At 40.2% G+C, this 22,244-nt stretch overlaps 2 protein-coding genes across 7 annotated transcripts in view; both read right to left on the bottom strand.

Moving 5' to 3' along the window:
* Positions 1 to 2,740: 2,740 nt before the first annotated feature.
* LOC108714968 (cyclin-O protein B) lies at positions 2,741 to 6,490 on the bottom strand. The gene is made up of 2 exons (XM_041561142.1): positions 4,173 to 6,490; positions 2,741 to 3,914 (listed from the first exon to the last, which is right to left on the bottom strand). The coding sequence occupies exon 1, from the start codon at positions 5,277 to 5,279 to the stop codon at positions 4,293 to 4,295; it is 987 nt and encodes a 328-aa protein (XP_041417076.1). The 5' UTR covers positions 5,280 to 6,490; the 3' UTR covers positions 2,741 to 3,914; positions 4,173 to 4,292.
* Positions 6,491 to 13,171: 6,681 nt separating this feature from the next.
* Positions 13,172 to 22,244, bottom strand: part of piezo1.S (piezo-type mechanosensitive ion channel component 1 S homeolog) — a 99,043-nt gene continuing 89,970 nt past the window's right edge. For all 6 annotated transcript variants that reach the window (XM_018260498.2, XM_018260502.2, XM_018260501.2 and 3 more), the window contains 9 exons: positions 21,743 to 21,901; positions 21,475 to 21,622; positions 19,619 to 19,807; positions 19,414 to 19,506; positions 17,785 to 17,957; positions 16,944 to 17,066; positions 15,979 to 16,058; positions 14,944 to 15,139; positions 13,172 to 14,439 (listed from right to left, as the gene is read on the bottom strand). In XM_018260498.2, the coding sequence (XP_018115987.1) occupies positions 14,190 to 14,439; positions 14,944 to 15,139; positions 15,979 to 16,058; positions 16,944 to 17,066; positions 17,785 to 17,957; positions 19,414 to 19,506; positions 19,619 to 19,807; positions 21,475 to 21,622; positions 21,743 to 21,901 (1,411 nt within the window). In that variant the 3' untranslated portion in view covers positions 13,172 to 14,189. The remainder of the gene's footprint in view (positions 14,440 to 14,943; positions 15,140 to 15,978; positions 16,059 to 16,943; positions 17,067 to 17,784; positions 17,958 to 19,413; positions 19,507 to 19,618; positions 19,808 to 21,474; positions 21,623 to 21,742; positions 21,902 to 22,244) is intronic.

Below are 22,244 nucleotides of genomic sequence, written 5' to 3' on the forward strand. Positions count from 1 at the left end.
AATGAAAGTCACCTGGGGGAAGGCACACGCGGCACACGTTTTCCGAAGTCGCCCTAAGTTTCCTCGTGAGGCAACCGTGGGCCACTTCGGAAAATGAAGTGCCGCGTGTCCGTGTGCCTTCCCCCAGGCGATTTTCATTTTAGCAGGCGGAAGGCAGTCGGGGAGATTGTCTCCACGAAGAAGAGGAGATTTGTCGTTGGGGCAACTAATCTCCCCGAATCTGATTGTGTGGCCTAACCCTAAAGGGCAACTCACCTTCATTAGCAAAACTATAAAAACCACAGAAATGTGTTCAAACTTTCATAACCTGCTAAATTTTGTAAAATGGACATGGTAATTAGGGGTGTGTCCACACAAATGGGCGTGGTCAAAAATATTGCAAAGCTCCACGTGGCAAATCTTTTTGTCCCTTTTTCTGTTTCCAAAATGTTAAGAGGTATTTGGCATAACAGAAGTATTTTGCTTATTTGTGTGAAACAAGTTTTTTTTTTTTTTCAGCCTTGGAAAAATATGTATGAAATGCAAGCAAAGTCATGCTGTCCTTCTCATCCAAGCAGGAGATGCATTGATTCTGCAAGTAAGATGTGTCTGCCATTTACTCTTTGTAAATCTTGTATTTTATATAATACAGAAACTGATGATTGCAGTGCTGCTTCTAGAAGTGGCTCTTTTTTTTCTTTCTAATATATATATATATATATATATATATATATATATATATATATATATATATATATATATATATATATATATATAATCTTGATTCAGCTGCAGTCAGAGTAAAAGGATATTTTATACTTCTGCTGCTGTTGTTATAATTGTCAATATCATTTTGAGGCACAGGGGACAGATTTATGTGTGAGCTGTTTCAGATCCCTTGAGATTGTAAACTGGATACTCTTGTCTTACTCCATCTCTAACCCTTATTTGTCATTGTATTTAAAGTCCCCTTTTTGGTATAATATTGTTTTGTGTCACTTAGAGGTACTATATAAATAATAAAGATGAGGCATAAGGTTTGAATAACAGCATTTAGGTGCAATCTAAGTAGAATGCAGTAAGGACTGAAGAGATTACTGTAAGAGTACATAGCAAAAATATAAAAAAAAAAGTATAATCCGTTGTCAATATGTGTATTTGTTCAATAGATCCTGCTTCAGAGAATACTAATGTGCACAAATTCCGGCTTCTCTTGGCAAGAACAGTCATTTATCCAAGGGAGAAGGTACATAAAGTTTAATTCTATATTATAAATTCATCCAATGTAATCAGATGCTTGTGATGACATATAGTATAGGAAACTTACTGTGCTTTTTATGAATATTGATATGCATTAATAAAGCAACACCATATTTGGCAGCACTGCAAATAACTGGGTATATGCATCAAATATACATGTTACATTTATTGCTCACCTGTTAAAAAGCAAACATGTTATTGGTTGCAATTAGTTCTTGGACCTGGGCAAACTTTGTGTTTTTAATTACATAGACCACGGCTGTTACCCATAGCAACCAGCCACTTAATATGATATAGACTATCTATCTGTTGCTTAAGTATTCATTTTGGGGGTAAAGTTTTCCTTTAACTGCGGTCCCAGCAGTACATGCAACAAAAGAAAAAGTGGCCTATGTAAAAATAAGCATTCCCACACCACACGGGAAAAGAAGAAAACACTTGTGTTTAGGAGTCCTAAAAAACAAACAAACCTCCCTCTCCCATATAGCAATCCTATTTAAATAATGATTCACTTATTTTAGTACTTGTTACAAATGTTCCTGCAGTGATTTGTGGGGTACTTAAAAGCTGAGTGATGCTATAAACAGGCCCGGACTGGCACTCTGTGGGTTCTGGCAAATGGCAGAGGGGCTGCTATAAGGTGCAATAGAAAGTCAGTATTTCGTATGCTGGTGAGGGCTGATTGGGCCTCTATGTGGGCTTATTAGACCTGAAATGCCAGGGCCTATTTTAATTCTCAGTCCAGACCTGCTGTAAAGATTGATATTGTGTATCTCTCAGGTTATCTTGGCTTATTCAGACAGTCCCTCCTCCAGTGCCATGATTCAGCAAGTTCAGGAGGTAGTGGTTGACTTTGTTCATTGCTAACTGTTTTGAAATAAAAATTAAATAAGAAATAATTTTTTTTCGTTGTTTTTTTCCCCCCTTTTTTAAGAGTATTCCCAAAATTATGTAAAGCAGCCCAGATTAGCAGGAGGCTGGCAGAGGGTCAGAGTTTTCTCCGTGATTATATCTGCTGTAGTAGAAAGCGAAGTGCAGTATTCACTGGCCCAGAATATGCAAATTAATTAGGGATGCACCGAATCCAGGATTCGGTTCGTGATTCAGCCTTTCAGCAGGATTTCAATATGCAAATTAGGGGCGGGAGGGAAATTGCGTGACAAAACAAGGAAGTAGAAAAATGTTTTCCCCTTCCCACCCATAATTTGCATATGCAAATTAGGATTAGGATTTGGTATTCGGCCGAATTTTTCCTAAAGGATTCGGGGGTTCGGCCGAATCCAAAAAAGTGGATTCAGTGCATCCCTAAAATTAATTCAGCCCGTCATCAGGGCCGGATTTACATAGCGGGTGCCCCTAGGCCCACTGCCGTTCGTCACCCCCCTCCCCTTTATTCGGGCAAATTTTGGTCATTGGGACCAGAGCAATGGGTATTGGCGCATGGGAAATTTCTCCAGTGCATCCCCAGTGTTTCTGAAATAATGTGGGTGTGGTTGAGCAGTATGTCGCCCCCTAAAATCCTGCCGCCCTAGGCCCGGGCCTTGGTGGCCTTTCCACAAATCCAGGCCTGGCCATGTACCTATCCCTCTGCTTCCCCCCAGCAGTCCTGTACCTATCCCTCTGCTTCCCCCCAGCAGCCCTGTATGGATCCCCTTTTCTCCCCTAGCAACCACATCAAATGGATCCGTATGCACTCCCCCCAGAGACCTCACCACTAGCCCTGTACATATTAGTTTTCCTCTTCCTGTCCTTTCTCCCCTAAGCCCTGTATTGTCCAGTTGTGCCATTAGATTTTTCCCTTCTGCTTTGTCGCTTTTTACTTCAGTTGCACATTTTTTTCAGCTTCTTTTTGGCTCTTCCAGATTAAGTTTTCTCTGTAACTTTCCCCATAAAAAGCTGCCCATTACTTTTCTAAAATTAAGATGGCCAGGCAATAGTGTTCTAACATCAGCCTTTGGACCCCAACAGTGTATTGAAAGTAAGAACTGTACCTGCAGTCCCCTGAATCCCAGAAAAATGACACAAACAACCGGTTTGGACTTAACCTGTGAAATCACAGATTTATTAATAAGATCAATGAGATGGAAAGTGGGGTCTGTAAATGGGTTCCCTCCCACCTGCGGCTTCTAACTAAACTCCTGATGGAGGGGCTGCACAAAGACAGAGTTTAGGATGGGAGATGGGCCGCAGCTGGGTAGAGAGCCCTTTGATCCTGAGGAAGGCAAAAAACCTCTAAAAAGCTTCAGCAAATCTGCTTCTTTAGAGGGAAAAATTCCTTCCTGACCCCTTAACGGCGATCGGATTTGTTCCCAGGATCAATGCCCCTGATCTTGCTGGACAAGAATATGGCTGCATGCACATGAGCTTTCCAGCCGCTTGGTGTCCTCTGCATTCCTCTCCGTTCCATTTGCCTCCCCGGTGGCCTGCAGACCCCCGCACCTGCAGCCTGTTAGATGGACGGGAGAGAAATACAGAGGCCTCCTAGTGGCTGTAAGGCCCATGTATATATGCCATCTGATGGTAAATCTACCTGTACTGGGAGAAAAGAAGTCTGTCAGGTTATAATTCAGTCACAGCAGTCCTGGGTGCTCTGTAGATGGTACATTGGGAAGATGCTGTTCACTGGGTGCTGTTCTTCCTCTGTTGGTCTTGCTGGCTGATCTCCTGACAAATATCTGTAACAAATAGAGAAATTGGGAATTATTGGGGTTATGTGCCAGAATATCTTGGTGCATCTCTGACATCAGTCTTTCCAGCCTGCACAGGTCTTCTCTTATACATAGGAGTGAATATAGGAACTGGTTTTACAGTGAGGCATAGACCAGAAGTGAGCCAACACTATATGAGAATGTGTGCATGTAGGCGTGTATAATAGATACCTGCCGCTATTGTTAGTGTATTTAAGGGTAAATGTAACATCACAATACTCCTACCTGCTACATCCTGAGCATAACAAGATCTCAAAGCCGCCACCTGGTCCAATCACCATGAGCTGCTTCCTCTCCATGTTACTGCCACTGATCTCCTGATGACTTTTGGGAAGAGCCTCTTTCTTAGATGTTTGCTTTGCTGCCACTCTTGGTTGGTGGTGAAACCAAGTCTGGAAAGGTTTCTGGAAACACACCTGGCATAAACTTGCACAATAAGATTTTGTTGGAGGATACCAGGTGGGTGATTTTACCCATGCACTCCCGCCATAAGGGGCCTGAACAGTCTCTAGGGTGCGCTCTATTCCAGGTGTCATATTGCAATATTTGGTCTGCAACTCTAAGGCAGCACTGAGCTAGGAGAGATGGTGGGTAGGAATGGAATCCATACCTTGTCATGCTCAGTGCTGCAATGCCTCTAGCAGCAGTGAAGGCATTGGCTGCTCTGTTGATTTTGGCAGCTGGACATTCCTTGTAGGACACTCTTCTAAGGGAAAAGTGTTCCAGGAAATACTCGATGGTGGGAGCCCTTAGACGGAAACACAACCTCCTTAATACCAATTTTTCTAAATAGTACATTAAGGGAGCTGTGAATCCATCTTCACAGAACAGCAATAGAAACATATCTATTTTAGGGAGACTCTTCTCCATTACCTTGCAGGCCAAATAAAGACAAGTGGCACCTATGACCTTCAGGCTGGCAGCTTTTAGGGGAGTGCAGGCCAGAAACCTTTCCAGGTAGTTGACAGCAAGACACAGGGTCTCAAAGTCCAGTCTAAAGGCCCTGTGTGCAGCAATCATGGTGGTGATGACTTCCCTCCAAGATGTTTCATCGATGTCGCTGTGTTTTCCTAAAAAGTTGTTAGGTGCGAAATCCTCTTCCAGGCTCTTATTAAACATGTAGCATGTTTCTCCATAATCCATGAAGTTCTGCAGTGTATCTGGCATCAGGTTTCCAAAGGTGCTCCATGGATCCAGTACAACTGCACTGCTGCAGGTCCCTTGCCGGTTGCTCTCATACTTGGTGATTTTGTAGCACCGACAGTCATAATGGCTTCCCTCCTGGCTCTCAGGGATAGCTAATCTCTTTCGCTTTTTAATAAAAGTCTCCATAACGCGCTCTCTCTCTCTCTCTCGCTCTCAATTGCTGCTCTCTCTCTCTCTCTCCCTCTCTCAATTGCTGCTCTCTCCTCAACCGTCTCTCAGCAACTGTCTATTTCCAACGGTTTCTCTCACCTGAGAGCTTTGTATATCCAGCATGTGCTGTACACCGATTGGCTGGAGATGTGTCTCATGGACAGAGCTTGAAGTGAATCTTTCTATCACTCAACCCAATTACTGACCTTTAACTGCAGCTCTAGTGCCTCATTTTATGCCCCAATCTTAAATTAGGTTTTGGGTATCTGACTTAGAATTGGGGGAGATGAATACAAGTTTTGTGAATATGAAATACAGTGTGCTGTCTGGGGTAATAAACTGGGAAGAAAAACAAAGTAGCTACATAAAATCTTAGTCCCTTGTTTTACACCCTTTTTATATTGTTTTATTATATTGTTATATTCATGAGAGTGGTGGTTGATTGGTAGACATGGCTAGCACCAGGCCTGGATTTGTGGCCAGACAACAAAGGCCTGGGCCTGTCCACTAACCACATCTAAATTGGGTGGGAGAGGTTGATAGTTGATTGAGTCTCCTGCCTGTTCAGTCCCCAGTGCCGGCAATTAGTGACCTGCAGCAGCGTGGAGTAGGGGTAAGAGTTATTACGTATGAGTGGCCTAGGGTGCTTTGGGTTGAAATCTGGCCCTGGCTAGAACATCCGCAGTAACTATAATAGAATACACCCGCCTTAAATTCACATTTCTGCAGCCTTTTCACTAAGACTCCTATGAACATGACGGCCCGGGGCACAACAAAAGTCCTTTCTGTCCCTCCATAACAATGGCACTTCCCCATTCATTATCAATTCACGCAGCTCGAACGTATCCTCTTGCCCACACTGGTGTAAAATGGGCGAGCAGAAAGAATCCCAAGGCACACAGGGTCAATGTAAGCAAGCTGCCTTGCGTGTTTATTGCGAAGTGCAACATTTTGGGGTCACGCACCTTTCTCAAGCATAAAGAAAACAGTGCAAAGTGTGAATATAAAGCAATTGATATGAAAATAAAGTCAATTAAAGTCCATCCACCAATGGTGGAGCATCCAAAGGTGTGCTTCCTCAGTGTGTCAGTGATCCTGTGTAAAATTAGTTATTAATTAAATATTCTGGATTCATAAAAAATGAATACATCATAAAACCATGAAACTTGCAGATATAAAGGGTTAAAATGCATTAATAGAACGAAGTAAATTTACCCAGTGCATTAAAGTGAACCAATCAGATATAAAACAGACATAATACAAAAAAGCATTTACAATTAATACAATAAAAATATAGTGTATTCACACTTCTTATACAAGAGGGGGGTTGTGGGTGCACTCCTAAGGCCATATAAAAATATATATAAATACAATAATCCCCTGTCTAAAAAAAAGAAAAACAGGGTTTTTTGTTACAAAGTCATAACTTTGTAACAAAAAACCCTGTTTTTCTTTTTTTTAGACAGGGGATTATTGTATTTATATATATTTTTATATGGCCTTAGGAGTGCACCCACAACCCCCCTCTTGTACCTGAAATGTAGCCGGAAGCTGTGGCTAAGCTTCATGTGGTTAGTGCACCCTCATACCCACCCCTTTAAATTAACGGTGGCCCTATGTCCTTGTTGTTTTTTATTAATCCTTGGTTTGGGCAATTTCTCTCCCTCAAAAGCCACAAATGCTAGCGGCTGGGGAGGCTTTGGCCTTTTTATTACCAACGCCTGTGAGACACCTATTATATTTGCTGCACTTATCACTAGGTAACACTTGCACAGACCCACACACATTACACCTATTACACTCCACATTTAGCTTTTCCTTTTTAATCTCCCTCTAAATCTATACTCACACCTGTACTTATACTTATACTCACACACATACACACACAAGTGTGCACTTATATATACAACTTTACTTTTCCTTCATTATAGTCTCTTCACAATCACATTTTTTTTTTTTTTTAAATGGGCGTTGGTCTGGGCAGTCTCCCCTACAAAAGCCGCATATGCAGGTGGTGGGGAGGATCTAGTCCAGATTGAAACCAAGGTTTTAAATTTTGATCACAGGTAAACAGGTTAGGGACCGCCGTATGGGGTTTACCTTGACGTGGTATGGCGGCTTACCAATTTTATGATCATAACTTTGTAACAAAAAACCCTGTTTTTCTTTTTTTAGACAGGGGATTATTGTATTTATATATATTTTTATATGGCCTTAGGAGTGCACCCACAACCCCCCTCTTATTCACACTTCTTACCCTAAACAAGGGGGGGGGGCAAAAGGAAGAGGCCATAGCATTTACAGCTAGGGGGCGTATCTAGATGGTTCTGCCCATTCTCACACCCTTCAGTGTAACCACGTGGCTTCCGCACAAGGAACGTCTTCTGACAGGAGCGGCGCAACAAAGGATGTCTGATCAGGAGAAGGAATCGATTTTTCGCCGAGCGATTCCAGCGTTTCCTGACTTCCCTTCCCCTGGAATCTGCTTTAGGTAATACAGGACCACCGAGTCCAACCATGAGGCTCGTTGGGGCACAGGGCCGGACTAACATAGCGGGTGCCCCAAGCCTACTGCCGTTCATCACTCCCCCTCCCCTTTTTTCGGGCAAATTTTGGTCATTGGGACCAAAGCAATGTGTATTGACACATGGGAAATTTTAAAAACTATCATATCTCCTGTGCATCCCCAGTGTTTCTGAAAAAAATGTGGGTGTAGTTGAGCAGCATGCCGCCCCCCTAAAATCCTGCCACTCTAGGCCTGGGCCTTGGTGGCCTTTCCACAAATCCGGGCCTGTCCATCAAGCAGAGTCAATGTATCGAATTAAGCAGCTTTAGTCTGTGTCCAAATCTCCAGACTGTACTGTATATCAGTAATATAACATATAGGAAAACAGAGCTAAATGTACTGAAAGAAGCCCAGCAAACGAAAAGTAAATAATACTTAGTGAGGTAGAACAATGTCTGTCAATGAATGAAAAGCCGATACCTCTTTATGCATCAAACGGGGTGATCCCAAGCTTTATTCCATGATGCTCTTAACACTGTTCACAAGATCAAACGTTTCGGGACCCCATGGCCCTTCATCAGTGATAATATACAAAAGAGACTATACAAATTTATAGGCTTAGACACAGTGACTCCTAGTGCTGGTTCATGAGAATAGTCCTCATCTGTTTTTCCAATGTCCATTTTATCTTCCACATTTTGCTAAAGCTATTAACCCTTCAACCGCACAAAAGCAATTTTTTATAGCAACATTTTTTTTAAAAAAAAAAATACTTTACCCATTTTTTAAATTTTTTTAAAATATTTTTTTGTTATAGTGTCATATAAATTCACTTCTTAATTGTGTACCACAACTAGGGTTGCCACCCGGCCGGTATTTTACCGGCCTAGCCGGTAAAATACCTGCCGGGGCCGGTATTACAAATTTACCGGCAATGCAGTTGCCGGTAAATTTGTAATACGATTAAAAAGAGCCCTCGGCCTGCCCCCAATCCCCTTGAACTTACGTTTTGGTTCTTTTAGTGTCCGTGGCGCGGCCCTGCCCCCTTTGACGTCCCGTCCCACCCATTTTGACGTCACGGCCCGCCCCTTTGCGTCCCCGCCCCCCACCAGCCGGTAAAGAAATTTTAAAAAGGTGGCAACCCTAACCACAAAACTACATATGTACATCATCATCATTTATTTATATAGCGCTGTCAAGATACGCAGTGCTATACAAACAATAGTATGTTCTGTATAATTATTGTTAGTTACTCACTGACTAGGATACGTATAGGCATAAGATGTCTCTTAATCACTGGCACATTGCAGGTTTCTACATTTCTCTATAGCTGCAAGAAAAAATGCTCTTATCAGTTGTCTGGAACTAAGTTTACACAGTAGCAAATACTCTTTATCAGTTGCTTAAAATTAAGTTACAAAATGTATCACTATAAGCAGTTCAATCCCCAATTTTCATTCATTCCCTTGGGGGATAATGTTCGAGTTTCCAGATCCAGAAGCACTCCCTTAGTAGTAATTTCTTATCTATCCTATATAATAAAGTTCAAGTGTCTCTGCATCCAGTCCCTGTGTCCGTGGGATTGCGCTACTGCGCATGTGCCCCACGGACCGTCTCTGGCCAATTTTCTACATATGTTCTAGCGCCCGTTAATTTAACGGGCTTAATGTCTAGTATTAGTATAATTTGCTTTAACCTCTTCCAGCACTTGCCAGCGTAATTGAGATACATTGTGTTTACATTCTGCCCAGTGCTGGCTTACTGATGTCATTTTAGAGTTTGCAATCCGGATGGAACTATGATGCTCATTCAACCTTAATCTTATCATAGTGTTAGTTTCTTCTACATATCCCTTACCACACGGACATTTTAAGTAGTATATTACATTTTTCGACATACAAGTGTGATACCCCTGTAGTTTCATTTGGGTTCCTTTTGTTGGCTGTAATACTGTATCTCCTTTTATCACATTATTACAGTTCTGGCATGACAGGCAGGGGAAGGTACCCACCACTGGTTTGTCCATAAATCTTTGTTTAGCTGTTTTAGGGGGCTGTATGTCTGTGTGGACCAAAAAATCACCTAAATTTTTACCACTCTTATAGGCAAATAAGGGATACTCCTTAAACACCTTAGAAGTGGAGGGGTCATTCGTCAGTATTGGCCAATATTTTCTGATCACCTTTCTTACCCTTTTTAAATGTACATCAAAAGTGGTAACAAAAGGGATTCTTTCCATCTGTGTATCCTTTTTCTTATTTGCCTTTTGCAATATGGGTTTGGGGTAACCTTTCTTTCTGAACATCCCCAACATCTTATCTTTACTCACTTCATAATTATCTTGTAATACGTTTGCATCGCATTAATTGACTCTTAGGGAGACCTGACATTGTATTAGGTGGAATCTATCATAATATAATATATAATAATAGAACCAGGTGTGTGTCTAGAGTATGCTTCCTGTGTAAATGTCTGCTCACTGCCTCTAGTCCTTCATGAGGAATACACGTATAAAGACTTGAGCCATCCATAGTGCATAGGAATACTTCCTCATTTTCCAACAGACTTATGTGCGCAATTTTATTTAAAAAGTCTGTGGTATCACGCAAACATATAGGAAGCTCCTGCACTATGGTGCCCAGGTAACGGTCTACAAATACAGCTAATATTTGCAACAAGGAGTCATTCCCGACACTATGGGTCTACCCGGTGGATTGGTTGGATGCTTATGTATTTTCAGCAATAGATAGAGGATTGGAACCCTGGGATGTGTGACTGTTAGAGCTGTTCTAATCTCTGCCAACAACTCGTAATGTTCAGTATTACTTAATTGATTTAATGCTTCCGTCACATACAATGCCTTGTCCATAATCACTCTTGCCTCTCCTTTATCTGCTCTTTTTATAATAATATTCTGGTTTTGCTTAAAGTTTCTAAAGCTATATGCTCAGAGAGGTTACGGTGAGTTCTGGTTCTGGTTGTTAAACATATTTAATGCTTTATTATCTACTGGCGGATCATAATTACTTTTTACGGCAAACTTTTTGGATATAGACACTTTTGTTGCGCGTTGTATAGCTCTCCCCTTATTTTGAAACTATAACTTTAACTGTGACGAGCGCACGAATTTAAATAAGTCAATTTGAAAGTCAAAAAGGCCAACAGAGTGTGTTGGTACAAAGGAGAACAATGTCCGTGCCACAGTATATTGACAGGACCTCCATCTTGTTTTACCAATGAGAGGAAACAATACCGCTAATGAAGTGAGTTTGTGTGACTGAACCCACTGCAGAAGAGAACCACCAGCAGACAAGCTTCTCCTTTAAGGCAGGAAAAAGAAGTATGCAGCTTCAATGGCAGATGGGCCAAGACTCAGAGTGAGGTGCACCGACCATTCTGCAGTCAACAGACCGCAGAGGCAGCCAACACGGATCCCCACAGAACCAGCCAGGACAGCTGTCAAAACGTTCCCCTTCGTCCTCTCAGATCTCTCATAGATCCTCCAGACCAAGCCAGCACAACACTACGAAGGGCAGATATCGTAAAAGCCAACTCTTGACCCTAAATAGTGGGAGCCGTATCCCTGTGCCTCAGGTGTCAAAACCAGAAGTCCTCTTTTGATTTATTGAAATCAAGAAACACATCAAGTTCAATCTTTTGCCTTAGCAAAACCTAACCTAACTGCTAGGTGATCTTTTCTGTCAAAATTGATGGTGCTATGTGCTTGTTTTTATGGGGGCTGCCTAGACAAATTACTTGTAAGTAGCTCCAAAAATTCCAAGGGTGGCCCTGGCACTCAGAGAAGGGGAGTGCTGTCTAGAATGTAGGCTGGACATAGGAGTGCTGCTAGCAGCTTGTTAACATTTCAGTGTTGATAAGATCAAGTAGGTGTGGTAAACGCCTGTATAATTTGAAAGCAAACTTGCTATACTTGCATTCACTTTCATGGGGCTTGTCACTTTGCCAGTGCAGACAACATGGCATCCAATAGTTCAGGATTTTTATCTTTTTGCTACATTGCAAAGCTGTGTGTCTATGATCTGCTTGAATGAACAGTAACACCAAAAAAATTAAAATATAATTTACTGTTGCTATGCATTGGTAAAAGTTATGTGTTTGCTTTAGTAAATAGGATATTGTGTAGCTGTGGGGGCATATAATAATTAATCCAGCACACGAAGTTTGCTCAAGGGTTATTACCCGTGTTTAATGTCAAGCCAAACAGGTTCCTATGATCCATGCACCGTGAACGTTGAAAGAGGGACCAGGTGTGCATCTGCATTTCGTTTGGCTGTAGCTGTGGGGGCAGCCATTCAAGCTAAAAAAGGGGAAAAAGCACAGGCTACTCTTTTGTGCCAGGGAAGGGTTATAATAATGCATCATAGTTCAGTGTACAGGTCCTTTAATAATTTTATGTTACTACTACTTGAATTGTAAGTATACCCATGTTTTCCCTACTCCCTATCGTATCGCCTAGAAACACAACAGTCACCCACTGTCTCTGTATTGATTAGGTACATTGTTCTGGGGAATGAGCTTTGCTACAATAATGGTTGTGTGCTTGATAATTGATAAGTTGTCTTGAAATTTAGTTGCCAAAATAGAGTTTTCAAAATGAGGCTACGTGTTTTGGGTTTGCCTAGAACTTAGCCAGTTTATTGTAAGGACTCTGTAATAATCCTGACAAAATATTGGATAGATGGGAAGAGATCAAACTTGAAAAGTCCTGGTAGAGCTACAATGGGAAGCTGACGCTTTTTTGGGCTCCTTAAAACAGTGTACGTCCATGATTATATATGAGACATACAAGTCTATGAGCTGGAAACTCTGCTGTATTTCTCAGTGAGCTAGAACCACTGATTTTGCCCTTCTTACCTTCCAGTCAATTTCCAGTTTGTTAATCAATTAAGGAATTTATTGTTTTATATATAGGGTTTGATAAACTGTTTTCAGTTTCACTATTCCACAAAGGTCAGTGCAGAAAAAAAAAGAAACCCGTATATTTACTGTAACTGAATTATTTGTTTCCTTGTGATTCTCACTCCAGACAGGACCAAAGCTCCCTCTAATTCCTCCTCTTAATTCTTTTGAGTGCACATTTGAAACTTGTGTTTGAGCATTTTTAAAAGGTGTTTTTGTGTGCACCACAATATGTTGTGCGCTAGCCTCAAAATTTGTGCTTACGTACACAGCCTTGAGGGAACAAATATGGAATATTTGTTCCCTCAAGGCTGTGTGCGTAGGCACAAATATTACTTATGAAAGAGAAACATAGTGACATTTAGAACAGGAAGAGGAGATACAGTATATTGTGTAAGAGGTGGATCTGTCTTTTTGTCACTCATTAAACAACACTTTATTCTTACTTCAAATAAGCTTTTTTATTTTTTAATATTAAATTTCAATCTCATTGATTTTGGTTTGGTTTAAAAAGGCAGGAGAAGGAAACCCAGTTTGTCAGGCATCCTACAGTGATTACAATTGCTTACATTCTACCTGGGGCTGGTATCCACCATAATTATTTTCCAGACTTTAGTGTACACCATATGTGCCCATCAAGGAATTCATGGGAAATGGAATAAAGATGGTGGCACCATGCACATCTGAAATTGACTCCAAGCTGGTGTGTTTAAGAGGGGCATTGGTGCAGAGTAGAAAGTATCCTATTTTAGTCACAAGGAGGTGCCCCTGATTTGGGTTTCCTTCGTCTTTTCAAGTGCTTCCTATCCTGCAGTATTATTGCACATTCGAGTATAGTCTTTGGCACAGTAAGTGGGAAGAGGCATAGATACCAGCCATTTCAATGATCACCATTTGACCCACCATCTCTGGAAAACAAGCGCAAGGATGGATCTGGAACAGTGCATACAGTTTCTGCTGTAACAGTCGCTGTAAAGACTCCTTTCTCTACAAGGTGCTTGGAACAATCACATGTAGAATTCATGAAGTCAGGCTCAGTTCATATCCAAGAAAACCGTCCAGGTCAGTTTGAGACTTACATTTTTGCTTGAGTGAAGTCCTCCAATATCGAGCAGCATATATAAAAAATATATATATATATATATATATTTATATATATATATTAAGTGAGAATCCTCCAGGCTTGCTGAGAATCACAACCCACCTTGAGACAACAGTTACTGCTCTCCTTTTATATAGGCCAATACAAAGTGGACATGTGAGCAGTTACACCTGGACATTAAGTGTTGATTAGATGTTTTACAAGTCATATCTTTCATTAGCACCAACCTGTAGTGTCTTTCTGTGCATATTCGTGCTTAATCACGCCAGTTATTTCTCTGCTTTCCTGTAAGATTCATACAGCTCAGTGTTTTATTCTGTAGTAGGTAAATGCTCCCTCCGCACCAATAAAGAAAGTCTTAATCCTTCTCTATAGTCCATTTGATCATGGTTTCTGGTGAGCGATATAGGAAGATGAGTTTTGCATACAGTTCCTCTTCCAGTTCTAATTCCCCACGCTCTCGCACCACATAGATATCCTGGCACAGCTTGAGAATCTGATCCACACAGGGCAGCTCCTCAAACATGATGGAGTGAGAGATTTCACTGAAGAACCCACGCACAAATTTCCCAATGACCAGCACAATAGACACATACAGACCCATGATCCTGCAACAGACACATTCTACATTACTGACCAAAACAGGGTAGTGAATAAAAAGGGTCAGAAACTGCTTTCAATAGCGGTCACAATTTCAAATAAATCCTGCTGAAAAAGGCTCTCATTCTGTCAAATCCTGCATCTGGCACATTCCTATTTGCAATGCATCACTGACAAAAAGTATGGTTTTCTTACAGTAAACCATTTATAGCTAAAATAAAATAAGAAAACCTCTTTCTTTCTTAATCTGTCTGTGATCTATGACTAGAAATACACCCTTCTGATGTGACTGTTTTGGTTTACAAATAAGCAGAAGTCCATTATGCAGGGGGTTTATCTGTGTGCAATGACACAGTGGCTTTGTTTAGCTCTAGGAATAATAAAAAACATATTTTTTCGTGATTAAAAGAATAGTCAAAGCTTTTGTTGGGCACAAGCCCTATTTAATGAATACATGTTGAACAAGTTGGGTGTGCTGCCACTTTAAGTCTTGTATATTGTTTAGCACTTACCCATATCCAGCCAGGAATCCTAAACTAGGGGGGCTGACTTTATCATTAAAAATCACCATCGGTAGTATGTTGCAGTCGTCCTCGCAGTCTTTCAATGTAATGACCCACCACTCCACAAAACTGTTGGTGCCATTTCCCTCTGCAACACGCATCCGATTCAGCTGCACCTCCACATCCAGGTAACTTTCTTTCTCATCTGCCCAGCAAAAACACCATTAGCACACTGGATAATGACCCTACTCCTTGTACAATCCAGCTCTACTCAGCGGGTCTTATATACTAAAAGCAAGCACATTTTTCTCCATGCAGTAATCCAAAACAACCAAACAGCAAGTAGTTTGAATCTGTTTACTGCCAGCAGAATACTGAAAGTACATGTATGACTGCTTGTTATGGGTTACTGCACTGGGTCAATCTTTTCAACTAGAGCAAAGGAAAGGCAGCACTATGGATAAAAGTGATGGTTTATTGCAATAGGACACAGACCAACATCGCCTGACGCATTTCGGGAGCACCTTAATCATAGGCTTATCTTCATTCTTCCACTCTTCAGAAATGAAGGGTGCATTATTTGTAAATTAGTAAGAAGGGGGTCAGAGTTTGCTGAATGTGGCACTGGGTGGCTGTGGTCATTATAAACAGGACAGAGAAGAATTTCCAGCTTTTTCCTTTTGCTTTCATTTAGTCAACCTTGTGTACCTCCAGTAACATAGTGTATATTTAAACAGACAACAAAAACACAAGCTAAAATATTTTCATGTTGCAGTGCCACTTTCCTAAATTTATTTGTAAAGCGACAGTTACCATTTCTGGATTTCAAAGTTATTTTTATAATTAAAGTAGTATACCAGCCTTCCAATTTTTTTTTAAATTTAATAACAACATTAGCATCAAGTATTCTTTCTAATAGTTGGTCTGGTAAAAGCCTAGCCAGTTGGCAACCTTACCAGAGAGTATAAAGCCAAACTCAAGCCCAGGGCTATGAATGTCAGGTGACAGCCAGAAAATGAGGTTGCCTGTGGAGCATCTCCTTACCTAGCTGGAGCGGTTTCACTGGATTGGCTTCTGGGCCATTAGGAGCACGAATGTACTTTGGAAACAAGTGCTGAATAACACTGTAATAACAATTTACTGAATCAGTTTCCCACAAATTACAGAAATCTGTAGAGCAACGTTTCTTAAAAATGAATATGCTGAATCAAGCTTTGCAAGATAAATACTGGTTTCGGATTTCTGCACTTTATTCTAATAACAATTTTCTATAATAGGAAGAAATTTCCCAAAGAATCAGAATACAACCTAGCATTATTGTTTTCTGTGAAATGCAAGAAGTGACAGATTGTGTCACCTTCTTTTCACATCTTCCACATCCACTGCCACCTCTTGTCTCAAACCCTTGCTGCTTCTTACCTTTGGAATTCCATCCCATCCTACAAAAGGAATCCTCTCTCAATCTCTTCAAGGCAAAACAAAGAGTCTACCTTTTGGATAACTAGAACGATAGCTGAGTCCTGTGCCAAGCCTATTCCTATGCCTTACCTTGTGCATGTTTTCACCTCCAATTTGTGCCTGTATGTTAGCCTCCCATCCACTTAGACTGTAAGCTCTACGGGGCAGGGACCTCCTTCCCACTATATTATGCGATTTGTCTTCCTCGTGTATACGTATATATATTGTACTTTTATGCACTGCACTGCGGCTCAGTAAAAGCATTATACAGTAGGTTGACTATCTGGACTGCAGGTTGCCATGGTGCAGATTCCACTATGCCACTGGGTGAAGTTCTGTTGGGGGCCTGGACTGCTCTGAAAAGGCGGGACTACAACTAATAGGGTGGAGTTTGAGTGGATCAGGATGGCATTGTGCTTGGGGGGTGGTAAGGCAAACATATAAGGCCCATGACTGCTCATGGCAATCCTGCCTTAGGACTTTAAGCTCTACTGGTGCAGCAACTCATAAGAAAGAATCACTGTAAAACACTGAGTAACGTGGTAACTCACACAGGGGTATCTCGTACTCCTTGAAGAAGATCTGCTAGCTCCATCCTCTCCTGGCCCCCACACTCCAAGTCTTTAGTGTGTTTCTCAGACGTGTGCTCAACAGTGCCACCTTTTGCCAAGTCCCTGTTAAAGAGATGAGGTGTCATTGTTTAAAGGGGAACTATTACGAAAATGAAAATTTAACATAAGCTTCATCATACTGAAAAACAAAACTTTCTAAATACAATTAGTAAAATATTCTTCATCGTTTCTGAAATAATCAAGTTTATGTTCACTATCTCCCTCTCAGCATCGGTTTCTCTTTTTCTGTCTTCATGCATCAGTTGGGTGTCAGATATTCATTGACAGTTCGATCCAATATATCTCAAAGGGGGGCTTCCTTTCCTAGCAGATGTATTAGAGCTCACTCAAAAAACTGATTCCAGTACAAACAAAATCTAACAAATCTGCATTTTGCACAAATCTTGCATGTAGAGAGACAGGATTTCTGGTGATTTTAAAAGAGTGAGCTCTAATACATCTTCTAGGCAAAAGGAGAAATAAGATATATTCAATCTAACTGTCAATGAATATCTGATACTCAACTCCTGCATGAAGAGAGAATGAAGAGAAACAGATGCTGAGAGAGGGATAGTGAAGATAAACTTGATTATTTCAGAAACAATGCAGAATATTTAATTGATAATATTTTAGAAAACTTCTTATTTCGGTATGCTGAAGCTTATATTACATTTTCATTTTCACAATAGTTCCCCTTTAAGCTAGTTAGTAATACACAGTGTTTTGGAAGTGAACCGTGTAAGTTCCTCAAGGCAGCCACTTGTGATTCTAAACCCCTCACCTTTGAAAATCCCAGGTAAAGCGGAGTGTGATGTCGGATGATCCATTTTGCAGCTCCTTTCTCATTTGCTCACGGCTTGGAGGACTGATTCCCCATACAGATCCTGAACTTCCCTCAATTCTCGCAGTCACTAGGTCCTCATAGCTATACAAAGTAATAAACTGCATGGCAGTCTGGAATGAGAACAGTGATATTGCTTCATGAAATCACATGCTGCCATCACAAGGATACTGAGGAAAATACATCATTCAATTCATTGCACACATTATATATAACCATTATATGCCAGATATATTTATTTCACACCTTCTATTCTACAAACTCCAGTCCTTTAGTCTAACACAATCTCACCAATGATTTAATAATTAATCAAAATGAATGCCTGTCCTGTATGTTGAAATAATATAATTTAGAATTCATAACAATATGCACTAATGTAACTATAGAGTTAGGATTGTACTTTGATAAGCTACAATATCTCTGCACAATTATCTGTAATATGTACAGAATATATGCGGTCAATTCAAAAAAATCAATCAGAATTTGGTTTTTAGAGTATTACTGCATATGAAGAGTAAGTGGCAATTGCAGGCTGGTTGCTAAGGATTTCAACTGTATTTTTTTTTGTTTTCTTTTAGTCTAGTGATTGCCTCCTCTGTCTACAAAACCATGACTCATGCCAAAAACCTCTAGACTGAGGCTGGTGTTTTAATAACACTATAATGTGCAATATATATGAAATAATGCATGGATAGCGCATTTTTTTGTCCGAATGCTTTTTCACTATAACTAAAATCCAACAAACTCTGAACGTCAGAAAAATGCCTTTTTTGTAGCATGAAGTGTTCCACATGCACAAACAAGTACCAGTTTGAATTCCACAGAGGGAGACACATCACACTGTGAAATCTTATGGAACATAACATGATCAACAGCTGTACTGTCTGCTTTCTCACTTCTCACTCTGCACAATATAAATAGCCTTTCATTTCTACCCCTGTGAGCAAAATCACATCAGCCCCAAGAGAAACCGCTTCCTACCAGCTCTCCACGTTCCTTACAGACTGGCAGAACAGCAGTATAGGTATGGGATCTATTAACTGGAATGCTTGGGGCCTGGGGTTTTCCACATAAGGGATCGTTCCATACTTTCAATCACTATACCACAGATCTATTAATAATAGTTTAAACATGCAATAAACCCAACAGGATGGTTTTGCCACAAATATGGATTCATGTAGCTTCAAGGAAAATGTACTGTTTTATTATTACAGAGAAAAAAAAAGCAATTTTTAAATACAGGTATGGGACCTGTTATCCAGAATGCTCAGGACCTGGGGTTTACCGGATAACGGATCTTTCCGTAATTTGGGTCTTCATACTAGAAATTCATTTAAACATTAACCCAATAGGCTGTTTTTGCTTCCAATAAGAATTAATTATATCTTAGTTGGGATCAAGTACAAGCTACTGTTTTTTAATTTTTAAAAAATTTGGATTATTTGGATAAAATGGAGTCTAGGGGAGACTTTCTGGATATTGGGTTTCCGGATAAGGGATCCTATACCTGTATTAGCATTATCGATTTAAAGTGCATTCTAATGAAGATTATTAGATATTAGGACTTACCGGCTGTCTCTCAAATCGATAGGTGAGATCTTCATATTGCTGTGGGGTAAATGGCTGGATAGACTGTTGTTGTGCACTCATTGTGAATAAGGGCTGAGGAATAAGGAAAAAATGATACAAAATAAATGGCCAGCTGCAATATTTTATTCATTCTTACTCACTGAACACTTCAGCTGACCTTTGCCTGCCACCATTCCTCACTTACCTCATAACCCCCGAGTTTAAAAGTAACGGTGACATCTATAGGGTGGTTGACGACTCCCACCACTGAGCGCACCAATGACATGAAGAGCAGGGGAAACCAAATTATACAGATGAGAAAGACTATGATCAAACCTCCCATTCCATATTTCACAATCTTCTTTTTCTTCTGCCCCTTGGGTTGGGGGTATTTCTGCAAAGATAACAGTGGATAAAATAAAATATCAAGATAAGGAATTTGGCTGACTTGGAGGCAGCTTGGGAGTGGATGCACCCTGAAACAGTAAGTGGTGTGCTGAAGAAAAAATAGTTTTTTGAACAGTGGATAAAGGTCACCCCAGCTCCATTTTTAATAATTGTTTTGGAATGAGCTTGAAGGGCATGTAAAGTCTAAAATAGAATACGGCTAGAAATGCTGGTTTTTGTATACTAAATATAAACATGAACTTACTGCACCACAAGCCTAATCAAACAAATAAGTTATGCTTTCAAAGTTGGCTACATGGGGTCACCATCTTGTAACTTTATTAAACATCTTTGCAAGACTAAGGTGGTTATTTATCAAGGTCCGAATTTATCTCAATATCGGCTGCTACAAACTCAGATCTAAACCGCTCGGTTCTTTAAAGCTTATTTATCATTACATTTTCCCGAAAATTTCCATTGCGGGAAAAGCTCAAACTTTCACGATTTTTTCGTGAATTTTTCCCGAAATCTCCGAGATTCACCCGAAAGCTCAGAAAACATTGTGAAATTGCCAGAAACCCCAGACACAACCAAAAGTCAATGGGACTGTTCCCATTGACGTTCATGCAACCTCGACAGGTTTGAGATGCCATGTTTTTAAATTCGGGCTTTTTAGCCCTCGGGGTTTAATAAATTCCGAAAAATTAGTGATTTTTTAAAAAATCCGATTTTATAGAAAAAAATCAAAAATTTTTCGGATTTCGGGGAATTCGGAGCTTGGTAAATAACCCCCTTAGACTGTGCACATGCTCAGTGTGGTCTGGGCTGCATAGGGATCGTCATAAACAAAGCTGCTTGAGTTCTGCATGGCTGGGAAGTAAGGCGGGGGCTCCCCCTGCTGTTCATAAGTATGATTGTTTCCCCGCTCAGCAGTTAGGGACCATCTGACAATTCCTTTCCACAGCAGTAAATGAAGGGAGAATTCACTGCATACAGTCAGGTTTCTTATAAAACGGTAAACATTTTTTAATTAAAGTATATTGGAGATAGGTTTATTTTGCATTAAAGAAAGTCAAAATGGGATTTTCATTTTTTGCCTTTACATGCCCTTTAAACATATACAACCCCCAAAGCAATATGTGGAGGCTTATTTATTAAAGGTCAAATTTTAGTGATAAAACCACGAATGTCATTGAATTTATTAAAAGATCCGAATATAAAAAGCATGAACTAAAAAAACGTTGACCGATCTAAAAAAATATGAATACCTTTAAAACCTCTAAAAATTTGATTTAAAACTTGACTTCTTAGGGGACCTCGGCAACTTTTACTTAGTGAAGTTTGGTGTTAAAGGGTTTCGTTGTTTTTTTTAATTAATACATTTCTAATTTTTAGAAATATAGGATAACCACTATTTTTCGGGGGTGGGATCGAAATTTATATTTATATTTTAGTAAATAGGCCCCATAGAGCAGATTTAAGATATCCACCAAACATGCAAATTATAATCAAAAATGGCAATCACATGACAACAGCAAATTGCCTCAATGTTTGTCTTATATTAGGGATGCACCGAATCCACTATTTTGGATTCGGCCGAACCCTTCGCAAAAGATTCGGCCGAATACCAAACCGAATCCTAATTTGCAACAGTAAAGGGTATTTTTTTTTAACCTTTTCAGTCTCACGGCTGCATTTGATAATGAAGATATTAGCATAAATGTCTTCCACGCACATCCAGTTGGACAAGGACAAGGTGGTATCAGTCCAAACCCAGTCCATAACAGCCCTGAGCTCTACTAGAAAAGGAACCAAGCGAAACCTGTGAAACAATAAAAAGAGCATGACTTGTTTTTCAGGAGAATGGCTCATTATATTATACATTATAGTCTTAATATTCTAGGCTGTGACAGATTCAAAATGCACTTATTTATCATCTTACCCCTGAAATAGGAATAGGTTGAAATGGTTGTACTTCTTGGTAAGGAAGTTGCCCAGTATGCGGGTAGGATACCCACAGCGGATCTGGTAGGCAGACAGGGCAAAGTAAATGCACTTAACAAAATACCAGAGCTGAGCCACAGTATTCTGATTGAACATCCTGCAGGTAGAAAAGACAATTATGAGGCACTGGCAAAGTATATAACAGGATGTGACCCCAAATTCCCTTACAGCACATGCACTGAACACTTCAGTTAAAACAATTAAGAGATGATGTCTGTCTGTCACATCTACAAAATGCAAATATCAGACACATTTATATATGCTATACAAACTAAAGTCTCATTACAGTAAAATAATACACTAACTTACATTTTTGGCAATTTTAAAGTTTTAGTAATTATTTCAGAGGATTTAAATCATACAAGCAGAGTTTCAATATAAAGTGATGAGCTTTATCACTGAAGCTCAAAGCAGCTGTCTTGTAGAAATGGTAATCCTTC

The sequence above is a fragment of the Xenopus laevis genome, chromosome 4S, assembly GCF_017654675.1.
Source record: "Xenopus laevis strain J_2021 chromosome 4S, Xenopus_laevis_v10.1, whole genome shotgun sequence".
In the NCBI taxonomy this organism is placed as follows: Eukaryota; Metazoa; Chordata; class Amphibia; order Anura; family Pipidae; genus Xenopus; species Xenopus laevis.

What these genes read in the sequence shown, in the direction of transcription:
- LOC108714968 (XM_041561142.1), bottom strand. Translation starts at nt 5,279, where the DNA reads ATGGAGACTTTTATTAAAAAGCGAAAGAGATTAGCTATCCCTGAGAGC.